The 13,444-nt window shown below is 36.3% G+C and overlaps 1 protein-coding gene across 7 annotated transcripts in view; it reads right to left on the bottom strand.

Moving 5' to 3' along the window:
- Positions 1-13,444, bottom strand: part of bun (TSC22 domain family member bunched) — a 735,547-nt gene that overhangs the window by 493,986 nt on the left and 228,117 nt on the right. For 3 of the 7 annotated variants that reach the window (XM_073970879.1, XM_073970878.1, XM_073970881.1), the window contains exon 3: positions 8,025-9,089. The exons of 2 other annotated variants lie outside the window; for them this stretch is intronic. In XM_073970879.1, the coding sequence (XP_073826980.1) occupies positions 8,025-9,089 (1,065 nt within the window). The remainder of the gene's footprint in view (positions 1-8,024; positions 9,090-13,444) is intronic. 2 more of the 7 variants (XM_073970880.1, XM_073970882.1) reach the window with 1 other exon arrangement.

Here is a 13,444-nt window from a genome sequence, read left to right as displayed (position 1 = left end):
AATTGTAATTTTATTTGTTGTTGTTTCGTTTGTGTATGCTTTTCTTTATTTGCTTGGAATGTTATGTGTGTTTTTGCATGTTCTTTTAACGTTTGAAATCAGTGATCTTAGCTCTCATTCTCTCGGAGAGCACGAGACAATCGGTTGAATTACAAGGGATGAAAACAATACTTGATGTGCAATGAGCAAAAAAGTAAGACAAAAATTGTTATTGCGTATTTAAAACTAATTGGCAAAGCATACGTAAGTGTCAAAAAATATCCATTTTTAAATAACTTATTTTTTGAGTGGCTAGCCACACTCGTACATATTTTGAGAATGGCAAGCAACACTTACATTTATTTTTTAGAGTAGCAAGCCGCACATACGCTTGTTTTTCAGCATGTGGCTTATGAGTGTCAAAATCAGCTACTTGCGCACTTCTCTGTCCTGCGCATTATTTTAGTGGAAAATGTTGAGCTTTTATGGCCTCTTTACGGTCCTCGTCTGTCGACAGAAGACCTCTTGACGTGTTTCCCTATAGACAAAAGAGCTTAAGTTGTCTTATTCTATTGGCAAAAGAGATATTGCGGTCTTCTTCTGTAAAGAGTAGTCGTCTTAAGATCTGCTATTACCAAAATACCTCTTAGAATCTTCTCTTATAGGAAATGCCTCTAAAGACCGCTTGATGTCTTCTATCGACAGAGTATATCTGGTGCTCTCCTGTAGTCAGAAGACCTATTGTTTATAAAAGAATACCCCAAGAGGTCTACTGTTTATAAGAAGAAGATGACTTCAGGTCTTCTTCTATCGACTTAATATATCTTTATCTCTAGAAGACCTCTTGATGTCAACATCTCTCATCTGTAGACATACTAACCGATCTCTGATAAATTTTCGAACAATGTCTATAGGTTAAGAAAATTTTCGAGGATTCTGAATTATTTCCAATGAGCAGTTACTTTTAATATTTTATCTGAATTTTATTATCTTCAGACATTCTGTCCGAACTCTGATAAATTTCTGAAAAATGTCTATAAGTCAAAAATTGTTTTCTTTAACTAGACTCTAAGGATTTAGAGTTATTTGAGGTCATTACCAACATCAATCACCAGTTACATCAATATTTTCTCCCACTTTTCTTATTTTCAGACATTCTGTACGAACTCTGATAGATTTCTGAGCAATTTTTAAGTAGCCTCTGATGATCTTGTAGTATTTGCGGTCCGATATTTTGTCCGGCTTTTTTGACTTGAGACTTGAGACATTCGGAACGAACTCTGATAGATTTCTGAACAATGTCTATTAGTAATAATTGTTCACACTAACTAAACCATAAAGATCGATAGAACGATTTCTGAACTATTTCTATATGTTATTTATTTTCTCTCTCTGAAATGGTATATGAGTTAAGTCTTGTTTCAAAAAACTATACTCTGAGAATTTTGAATTATTTGCAACCACGGTCAACTTTACGAGGGCAGTTCGGAAACTTCTTAGCCTAGCACAAAAAGCGCGGTATACACAGAAAAAAGTTAAGTGTTTTGGAAACTTCCATCTCTGTTATGAACACATGTTAAATTTTGTTTCGATCTGGCAACTCCTTCATATAGAAACAGGTGTTCAAAAAGACGCATCCGCAATTTTTTCACAATGGAAAAATTAGAAATGCGTGCTGTCATTAAATATTTACATAACAAGTAAAAAAGTATCAGTCGGCTTTGCCGACAGAGATATACCCTCAGCCTGAATATATTGAAACTTTTTTTTCCCAAAAAACGTATGTATTTAGGGGGTTTTAAAAATTTTGGGCGTTTGAACCGACAAAAATGTTGATTATGATTAAAGATCAAGCGTTTTGCGGAGGAGATACAAAAAGGAATGGATCGACATTGACCATTATGGAAGTGGATCTCCAGCCACTCCATATGGTGCCATAGGGGGTTTTTACACCCTTCGGGCTGTTTGCTCAAGAAGTATGGACTTGCCCCTGAAACAACTTTTACCATCGCAATTGAGGCAGCGAATGCAAGTTGCTTCAACAAAAATCAAAGTGATTCGAAAGCAGGTCTTAAAGTGAACATATATCCGAAATTTTGTGTGGGAGGTACCGGATGGAGTGGACAAATATAGTCCATATTTGAACCTGATCTATATCTGGTAGATATATTAGGATGTGTAAAGTATGGTCCAATTCGGCCACTCTCTTCGAGAGTTATCGTACGCACAATTTTTCCGAACATTTTTGAACTTTTGTGGGGGAGGTACCTGAAGGAGTGGACCGATATGGCTTATCTTCGAACTTAAACTATGTTTGAACAAAATATTACTAAGACCAAACTTTGGACCGAATCGGCAGACCTGTTCGAGAGTTATTTTGCCCTCCAACCTCCTCACACGGTGTCATAGGGGTTTTTTTGCAACTTTCAGGCTATTTTCTCAGGAAGTATGGACTTGCCCCTGATGAAACTTATACCGTCGTATGGAGGGCAGTGAATACAAGTAGCTAAAGCAAAAATCAAAGCGATTCGAGAGATGGTCCTAAACTGAACTTTTCCAAATTTTTGTGTGGGAGGTACCCGACGGAGTGGACCGATTGAGTCCATATTAAAACCTGATTTAAGTCTGGTACACGCTCCACGATGGGCAAAGTATGGACCAAATCGGTTACTCCCTTCAAGAGTTATCGTGCGCACAAATTTTCCGAACATTTCCGAACTTTTGTGGGGGAGGTACCGGAAGGAGTGGACCGATATAGCTCATCTTCGAACTTAAACTAAGTTTGGGCAAAATATTACGAAAGCCAAAATTTGAACCGAATCGGTTCATCCGTTCGAGAGTTATCGTGCGCTCCAGCCAGCCAGACAGACAGACAGACGGACGGACGGACATTGCTCAATCGACTCCAAATTGTCTGAAACACATTTCGTCCAAACATACTTGGGGTCTAAAACCATTATTTCGATGAGGCACATTTTGCCCGTATGAAAGTGTATATACCCTTCACAGCCTAAAGGCTGAGGGTATAAAAAAGGTTTATCGGGACAAGAAATTCATAATGATATGGTGAATGTGTTAGGTGAAAGTGCTCCTTCATATGCAACAGTAAAAAATTGGTTTGCTGAATTTAAACGTGGTCGTACAAGCATTGAAGATGAACGACGTAGTGGACGTCCAAAAACAGCAACAACAACAGAAATTGTAGCCAAAGTGCATGATATGGTATTAAATGATGGACGAATAAAAGTGCGTGAAATTGCTAATATCATGGGCATCTCAAATGATCGAGTCCATTTAATTTTGCATGAAGAACTACAGATGAAAAAGCTTTCTGCAAGATGGGTGCCGCATTTGTTAACAGTCAATCAAAAACGCATAAGAATGAACATTTCTCAAGCTTGTTTGGATTGTTTTAAGCGAATTAAAATGGTTTTTAAGCGTCGTTTCATAACTGTTGATGAGACATGGATCCACCACTATACTCCAGAGACAAAAGAACAATCCCAACAATTGACTGAAGCTGGAGGAAGTGCCCCAAAGAAGGCAAAAACAATTCATTCGGCTGGTAAGGTTATGGCAACGGTTTTTTCGGACTTTAAAGGTATTTTATTGATTGACTATCTGCAAAAGGGTAAAACAATAAATTCAGAGTACTATTGCAACCTTTTGGATTAATTAATTACAACACAAAAAAATATTTTTTCATCAAGTCAACGGACCAGCGCACAAGAGTGTTTTAACAATGGCTAAAATCAACGAATTAAAGTACGAGTTGCTTGACCACCCACCTTATTCTCCTGATTTACTTGTTCCCAAATCTAAAAAAAATCCTTGCTGGCAAGCGTTTTACCTCAAATGAAGATGCAATTACAGTTGTAAACCACTATTTTGAAGACCTTGAGGAAAACTATTTTAATCAAGGGATAGAATTGCTAGAAAAGCGTTGGACTAAGTGTATTGAAGTTTCAGGAGATTATATTGAAAAATAAAAATATTTTTGAAAAACAAACTATTCTCTTTCATTGATATGCTAAGAAGTTTCCGAACCGCCCTCGTATAGGTGACGTTAGTCTGATTGAGGTACATGAGGATGTACTCGGAGAAAGGGACTATATTCCGCATTATTTTGGTGGAACATTTTTGACGTTTGTGGCCTCTTGACTTGAGTGTATTCTTCAGAGGAACTCATGATGACGTATTCCTCTATAAACAAAATTACCATTATCGTATTTTTCTATTGACAGAAGAGCTATTGCGGTCTTCTTCTGTGAAGAGTAGTCTTCCTGAGATCTTCTAGTACTAGAAGACTCTTAAGCTCTTCTATAGAGAAATGTCTTTTGAGACCGCATGAGGTCTTCTTCTGCCGACAGAGTATTTCTTGTGTTCTCCTATAGTCAGATCTTAAGAGGTCTTCTCCTGTAGACGGAGGTCCACATTTCTTATCATTGGATATTCTAATCGAACTCTGATAGACGTCTGAAGAATTTCTGTTGGTTTAAAAAGTTTCTATGCAGCCTCTGAGGATGTATTTTCTTGATCAACAGCTATCTTCGAAGTTATTTCTTCTCTTTAGACATTCTGGAAATTGATGTAAGTGACCTCTGAGGTTTCTAAATTATTTGCAACCAACACCAACTTCAGTCACCAGCTACATCCATATTTTCTCCGACTTTTCTTATTTTTATACATTCTGCCGAGTTTGGATAGATTTCTGATCAATGCCTAAGTAGCCTTTGATGATTCTGTATTATTTGCAATCATTATCAACTTCAATCACCAATACTTCTAAAATATGTTCTCCGACTTTTCTTGTCTTTAGACATTCTGACCGAAATCTAATAGACTTCTGAACAATATCTATAAATTAAGAATTGTTCTAAGTAAACTCTACTCTACTTGAATTACCAATATTTCTCCGACTTTTCTGGTCTTTAGACATTCTGACCGAAATCTAATAAATTTCTGAACAATGCCAATAAGTTATGAATTGTTATACATACGTAGTCTCTGAGCATTCTAAATTCTTACCAAATTCAATATTTTCTCCGACTTTTCTTATTTTTAGAACAATTTCCATAAGTTTTGTCATTGTTCTCTCTAAATAGCTTCGGAAGATACTGCACTATTTGCGGTTACATAAATACTTTCTGAGACTTTATTCAGACATTCTGACCAAACTCCGATAGATTTCTGAACAATGTCTATAAGTTAGGAATTGTTCTAAGTAGCTTCGGAGGATTCTGATTTATTTGCTACCCTTATCAAATTTAATCACAAGTTAAATAAATGTTTTGTGTAACTTTTTCTTATTTTTATACATTCCGATCAAACTCTGATAGATTTCTGAAAAATTTCTAGAAGTTTTGTCATTATTCTCTCTTTATTACCAACTATCAATCACCAGTTGCATCAATATTTTCTCAGACTTTTCTTATATTCAGATCTTTCTTATCAAACTCTGATAGATTTCTGAACCAAGTCTATAAGTTAAGAATTGTTCTAAGTAGTCTCGGAGGATTCTAATTTTTTGCTACCCTTATCAACTTTAATCGCCAGTTAAGTCACTATTTTCTCCGGCTATTCTAACCTCTAGAAGTTCTGACCAAACTCTGACAGATTTCAGAACAAAGCCTAAGTAGTCTATGAGGATTCTGTATTATTTCCGGCCATAACCAAGTTCAATTACATATATTTCAGCGTTAATTTCTCCGACTTTTCTTATCTATAGACATTCTTACCGAATTCGGATATATTTCTGAACAACGTCTACAAGTTATGAATTGTTTTAATTAGCCTCTGAGTATTTCGAGTATTGCAGTAATTAACAACTTCAATCGCCAGCTGAATCAATATTTTCTTCGTCTTTTCTTATTTTCAGACATTCTGACCGAACTCTGTTAGATTTCTGAACAATGCGTGTAAATTAAGAATTGTTCTAAGTTGCCTCGAAGGATTCTGATTGATGTGCTACCCTTATCAACTTTAATTACCAGACGTTCTGACCAAACTGATAGATTTTTTAACAGTTCTATGTAGTATATGGAGATTTCGTATTATTTCCGACCATAACCAAAATCAATTTCCAATATTTCTGCGATCATTTCTGCACTATTTACCTTCATTACCACTAACCAATCACCAGTTACATCAATATTTTCTCAGAATTTTCTTATCTTCAGACATTTCTTATCGAACTCTGATAGATTTCTGAACCAAGTCTATAAGTTAAGAATTTTTTAAGTAGTCTGAATATTTTCTTCGTCTTTTCTTATTTTCAGACATTCTGACCGAACTCTGATATATTTTTGAACAATGTCTGTAAATTAATAATTGTTCTAAGTTGCCTCGGAGGATTCAGATTTATGTGCTACCCTTATTAGCTTTAATCACCAGTTAAGTCAATCTTTTCTCCAACTTTTCTTATCTTTAGACGTTCTGACCAAACTCTGATAGATTTCTGAACAATACCTATGTAGTATATGGGGATTTTGTATTATTTCCGACCATAACCAAGTTAAATTACCAATATTTCTGCGATTATTCCTCCGACTTTTTATTTCTTTAGATATTCTGACCGAACTCTGATAGATTTCTGAAAAATGTGAATAAGTTAAAACTTGTTCTAAGTACCCTTTCGGGATTCTGAATTTTTGGGACGACCATTAGGAATTTTGACCAGTAGTTTCTTTAATATTTACTTCGACTTTGCATATTTTCAGACTTTCTGTCCGAACTCTGATAGATTTCTGAACAATGTCCATTAGTTAAGACTAGTTTCCATTAACTAAACTCGAAGGGTTTTGTATTATTTGCGACCATTTACAATTTCAATAACCTGCTACATTAATATTTTCTTCGACTTTTCTTATCTTCAGACATTCTGAGCGAACTCTGTTAATTTCTTAACAAATTATTTGAGTTAATTAATAAATTCTTAAACAAAAATAAAATATAAATATTATAATACCTACCTTTGGTGTCTTAAACTGTATTTCAAAAAATTAATGAATTAAAAAATTTTACACGACACATACATACATATATAAAATGTTCAAATAAGAATAGCTCATGACCAAGCACCTCATGCCCAATTATCTCTGCGATAATATAATTGATGAGAAATACACAGACATAGATAAGTTTAGGTACATTGTTGTAAAGTCAAAATATAGTTTTTGTAACATGGAATCAATAGCGCAGCCAATAATCAATCCAAATTGTTTGTCAATTACTCAATATTTTAGACAAGGAAAAAATTATAAAATGTAGAAAAAATAAAATTTGACTTCACTTTGTACAGTAAGTAGTAGTGGAACTAAAATAATAACCAAATTAGACCCACACAATAGAAATATGTTACAAAAATGTAGGGACAATTGAAGTTGTCAAAAATGGGAATTTGAAATGGATATCCTCTTTAAAGGACTCCATTTATACCATGCAGTTTATCAATCAAAATAAAGAAGATGGTTGATGTCACTTTGGAATATGTTCAACCAATTGAGAATTATTGCAAATGATTTGTAAAGGCAATGCACAAACCATGACAGTGAATATAAAAAATATAACGTAACAATAATAGAAATTTTAGAATAAATCAGAATTACAACAACAATTTTGAACAAAAGACAGACAGTGTGTGAAAGAGAGAGAAAGAGAGTAAAATACATTTAGATATTAAATATTAACGAACAATGAATGTAACGAGAGATTTGTTTGTAGTAAGGCCTCTCTCGTCGTTAAAAATCATTGGAGCAGGCATAACGAATGGCTCTCTTGTGCTCATTTTCAGACAAACTATTAGAAAGAGACAAGACACATATAACAATATTAAATGTATATAAAAACAAACGTATGCTATGATGCTATATATTTATATTGACGATGATAGTGGTGGTTATAGACAGACGACAAGGCACCATGTTTTCTAGTATTTCGTTTTTTTATAATACACACAGCCCTGGTTCTGTTGTGGTCTTTGAATGATAAGATGCTGAGAGGTTAACATTCACATAACTTCGGATCCTTTTGTTTTGTCTACTGACCTGTTTGGATTAGCGGCAAAACCGCCCGATGTTGGTGAGGTGGCATAAACCAAGGATCCTGGTGCACTTTCAATCGATATCGTGGATAGTCTGTGGGCCGGTTGTATTGGTGTACTGAATTGACTTATTGGCTGGGAAAATTTACGCATTTGTGGTGGTTGCTGTTGTTGTTGCTGCTGCTGCTGTGGTATGGCCAAACGATTAACAGCCGTACCAAATGATGGATCATAGCTAAAGGAAATTTTCTTTGGCGGCAAACTTTGAGCACTACCATTATTTTGTCCCTCCGGTGAACCACTGTAGAATGGTGAATAACCAAAAGCCCCGGCAACGGGACTGGCACTATAGGCTAAATGACTGGTAGGTGAATGGGCCCTGGGGCTTCGTTGACCACCACCACCACTTACTGCTGCTACGCCTGTGGCTGTTCCACCACCACCACCAACAGCCAAATGAGTTGGTGATTGTCCTGGACTTATGGGTATGGGTTGTGAAGAAATTGGTTGTACTGTTGCATATAGCTGGGGAGAAAATTGATCAGAGGCCTCATCAATATCTTCTTCATTTTCATCCATTTCTTCTTCAGCACCACCACCACCACCGTGATGGCTGGTTGTAATACTAACCCCCGGACTCAATACCGTATTGCAAAATTCTTCTGGCAACCTGTAGCGTTCATCACCCAAGGCCAAGTTTGTATAAATACTACTATCCGAGGCCACAATTTGAGGATTGGCCTCCATGCCATTTGTCGATTTCCACACACTATCTTCTACACAGAAAGAAGAACGTCCCGAAGAGGTTTTATTATAGAAATACACATTTGGTTGTTGTTGTTGCAAATGTTGATCTCCCGCTTGTGTTGTGGAGGGCACTAAGTGATATGATGATGAGGTGGAAGGATTCTGCATGGTTGTTGCTACTCCGCCAGTGGCTGATACTGAGGTGGCAAGCATTTGTTGTACTACATTGGCGGCTATATGGGGTGTACTAAAGGCTCTTTTGCGATTATTGCCAGCCATGGCGCCACTAATCATGGCCTGCGTAAGACTGGATACAGTTCTACTAAGCAGCGTTGAAGGTAGGCGTAAAATACAAATGATGAAGTAGGAAATAGGTGAGAGTTAAGCATAGTTGTGACAGCAGTGGGTGGTTTTTTGGTTGTGGTGGTGGGTGGCACGTGGTGTTTGTAGATAGCGAAAATTTACATTTGATATGATGATCATGATAGAGAGCGAGCGATAGCAGTGTCATTGTCAAATTAGAAGAACGTTTGATGGCAATGTCGGTTCGTTCATTGTAGCCACCAGAGCAGTGTGATGGTCATTTACATTTGATTCATTTAGCGTTTCATTACGTTTGAAAGTTGATTCAAAAATCAAAATGTATGTAGGAATAGTTGATAGAGATTTTTAAGTGTGTGTTTGTGAGGGTTGTTTTTTTCATATATAATTTTTTGGTTTTTTGGCAAAAAATTCCATTTAAAAAAAAGAAGAGAAGAAAAAAAGAAAACAAAATGTTACCAATAAGATTTTTTTGAAATGCGCCAAAAATCAAACTTAAAAAACAACTTAAGACTACACTTATAGTCGAATGATTAAAAAAATATTATTTATAGTGAAATTAGTTGTGACGAGCAGTTGTCTCATGCTGATTTGTTTTTTTCATCCAATTTCTCTGGGAAGAATAATTTACAAAAATTTAGTTTTTTGATATTTTCAATAATTGCAGAATTGTTAATGATTGTTTTGTTTTTGTACAACCAATATTGTAAGTTTTATTGGTATGGTATCACATGTGAAGAAGATTTTTCGGGAAGTGTTTTATGATTTATATGGCAAGAAGAATCATTTAATGATCATCACAGTTTGAAATAAAAAGATGTAGTAAATTTTATTACAAAATATTTTTCCACAATCAAGATATTCCAATATTTCAATTTACACATTTGAATCTTGACTGAATTTTTTATCGTGCAAAAATTAAATTTTATATACATACTGACGCTATAGATAATCAAAACTGCATTTATTTCCCAAAAAATTTAAGAGAGCTCAACAATATTTGAATTGAATTACAGATTGCACCTCTTATAATACAAATCAGTATCGGATACAAAAAATTTAATAGAAACTATATGCGGGAGACTTCTGAGTGTAATCGGACACTATTTCAAAAAGAGGTTTTGATTTTCTTTATTATTTGCTGTGGTAATGCAGCTCATCAACAAAACATTTTCACTTTTTTTTTTTGTTGACTAACGGTTAAAGAGATATCGCGCCTAGAAAAAGTCGAATTCTGTAAAAACTTTGTGCAAAGTAATACTTATCTCTCATCTTAAATATTGCTCCAAATAGAAAAATAATCTTTTTTATAAATTTTCTCGTTTAGAGTTAAGCTTGATGATCGGAAATTTTTTTCAAGTGAAAAAGGAAAGCCAAAGGCTCGAACCCACACAGTCACCAAATTACGTTACCTGGTTTCGCTGTTGGTTGAGCAGCTCTTCAGACGTATCGAAGCGCAAAATAGCGATTGTCGTGAAGAAATACATTTCAACAGCCAATTATCCGTTAATGTATAAAAACACATTTGCATTTGAAAAACTAAAAGTTGTAGGACAGAGAAGCCATTCAACAGTCGATACGTCTGAAGAGCTGCTTCACCAACAGCGCAACCAGGTAACGTAATTTGGTGACTGTGTGGGTTCGAGTCCTTGACTTTCCTTTTTCCCTTGCACAAAATTTCCGATCATCAAGCTTAACTCTAAACGAGAAAATTAATAAAAATCATTAAAAATGATCTTCGCCCTAACAGGCAAAATTTCAAAAAAAAAAAAAAAATCATTTTGTGTATTAGGGCGAAGATCATTTTTTAATATTAATGTTTTAATTAACAAACAAGAAAAAAGTATCAGTCGGCTTTGCCGACAGAAATATACCAGCCTCAGTGGATTGAAATACCTTTTCCCAAAAAAAACGTATGTATTTCGGGGGGTTTCAAAATTTTGGGCGTATGAAGCGACAGAAGTATGGATAGGATTAAAGCTCAACAATTTGCGGGGCTTTTTTTATCGCACTAGCCTCCGAAAAACATAATATCGCTATAAAGAGGGCCACTAGAAAAACCTTCGGTAAAATTGTCCAAAGGATCCTCGAACAGACCCTTAACCACACAAAAATGCTGAACATTTGTGTGGGTGACACAAAAATGTTGAACATTTGGGTGGGTGGTACCGCAAGGATTGGACAGATATGGCCAACTTTAAACATAAACTAAGTTTTGACAATATTTAGAGATCCAAAGTTTGGATCAAATCGGTTGCTACGTCTATGAGAAATCGCGCATACCATTTAAGCGAATATTTTCGAACTTTTGTGGGGGAAGTACCGGAAGGAGTAAACACCACCATAAACACCTTGGACAGATATGGCCGCTATAAAGAGGGCCACTAGAAAAACCTTCGGTAAAATTGTACAAAGGATCCTCGAACAGACCCTTGACCACACAAAAATGTTGAACATTTGTGTGGGTGGTACCGCAAGGATTGGACAGATATGGCCAACTTTAAACATAAACTAAGTTTCGACAATATTTAAAGATTCAAAGTTTGGACCAAATCGGTTGCTACGTCTATGAGAAATCGCGCGTACCATTTAAGCGAATATTTTCGGAATTTTGTGTGGGAGGTACCCGAAGGAGTGGACAAATATAGTCCACATTCGAACCTGATCTGGTAGATATATTAGGATGTGTAAAGTATGGATCGGTCACTCCCAATCAAGACTTATCGTGCGCACAATTTGTCCGAACATTTTTGAGTTTTTGTGAAGGAGTGGATCGATATTACGAAGGCCACATTTTGGACCGAATCGTCAGATCCGTTCGAGAGTTATCAAGAGCTCCAACCACTTCACACGGTGTTTTCTCAGGAAGTATGGACTTGCCCCTGATGAAATTTATAGCGTCGAATGGGGGGCAGTGAACGCAAGTTGCTACAAAAAAATCAAAAACTGAACTTTTCCCAAATTTTGTGTGGGAGATACCCGAAGGAGTGAACAGATTGAGTCCATATTGGAACCTCATCTAAGTCGGGTAGAAATTTCACAATTTGCAAAGTATGGACCAAATCGGTTACTTTCTTTAAGAGTTATCGTGCGCACAAATTTTCCAAACATTTCCGAAATTTTATGGGGGAGGTACCGGAAAGAGTGGACGGATATAAGCCATCTTCGAACTTAAACTAAGCTTGGACAAAATATTACGAAAGCCAAAATTTGGACCGAATCGGTTGATCCGTTCGAGTTATCCTGCACTCCAGCCAGACAGACAGACAGACGGACGGACATGGCTAAATCAACTACAAATCGTCTGAAACACTTTTCATCCAAACATATATAGGGCCTAAAACAATTATACCGATGAGGCTCATTTTGCCCGTATGAAAGTGTACATTACCCTCGTTAGCATAAGTATAAAAATTGCATTTGAAAGAAGAAAAGTTTAATTACAGAGAAGCCGCTCCACAGCCGATATGTCTGAAGAGCCTCTACCAAAGGCGAAACATACATGTTGTTGGTTGAGTGGGTTCGCATCTTCGGCTTTCCTTTTTCACTTGCAACAAGTAAGAACGGCGTTAAGTTCCGGGCCCAACCTGTTATACCCTCCACCACCTATACCGACAAATTTAAAGGGGAAGTTTGAGTACCCCCAACGAAGTCTAAATACCAAATTTCAGCCATTTCGGTGGTATATTGAGGCCACAACGTTCAAAATACCGAAAATCGGGAGGTACCGTTCTATGGGGGCTATATGAAGGCATGGACCGATACCGACAAAGTTCTGGGGGGAAGTTTTATACCACCAACTTAGACTAAGTACCAAATTTCAGCCATTTTGGTAGGATAATGAAGCTAATACCTTCCAAATACCGAAAATCGGGAGGTACCGTTCTATGGGGGCTATATGAAGGCATGGACCGATACCGACAAAGTTCTGGGGGAAAGTTTTATACCACTAACGTAGACTTAGTACAAAATTTCAGCCATTTTGGTAGGATAATGAAGCTAAAACCTTAAAAATACCGAAAATCGGGAGATACCGTTCTATGGGGGGCTATATCAAAACGTGGGCCGATATATCTCATTTTCAACAGACAGACGGACGGACGGACAGACGTACATGGCTAAATCGACATAGAATTTTATGCTGATCAATAATATATATACTTTATAGGGTATCCGACAATATTTCGATGTGTTACAAACGGAATGACGAATTTAATTATACCCTCCATTTGGTGGAGGGCTTTAAAAATAAATGGTCATTAAGCTCGATTCCAACGAGAAATTAATACTAAAAATGATCTTCGCCCTAATAGGCAAAATTTTCAAATAAATAAAATCAGCTGAGCCAGGGTTGGA

Source organism: Musca autumnalis, unplaced genomic scaffold (genome assembly GCF_047663935.1).
Source record: "Musca autumnalis isolate F117 unplaced genomic scaffold, ASM4766393v1 scaffold_2, whole genome shotgun sequence".
Lineage (NCBI taxonomy): Eukaryota > Metazoa > Arthropoda > Insecta > Diptera > Muscidae > Musca > Musca autumnalis.
Note: the sequence above shows the minus strand (reverse complement) of the source record. Positions and strands in the feature narration are given on the sequence as shown.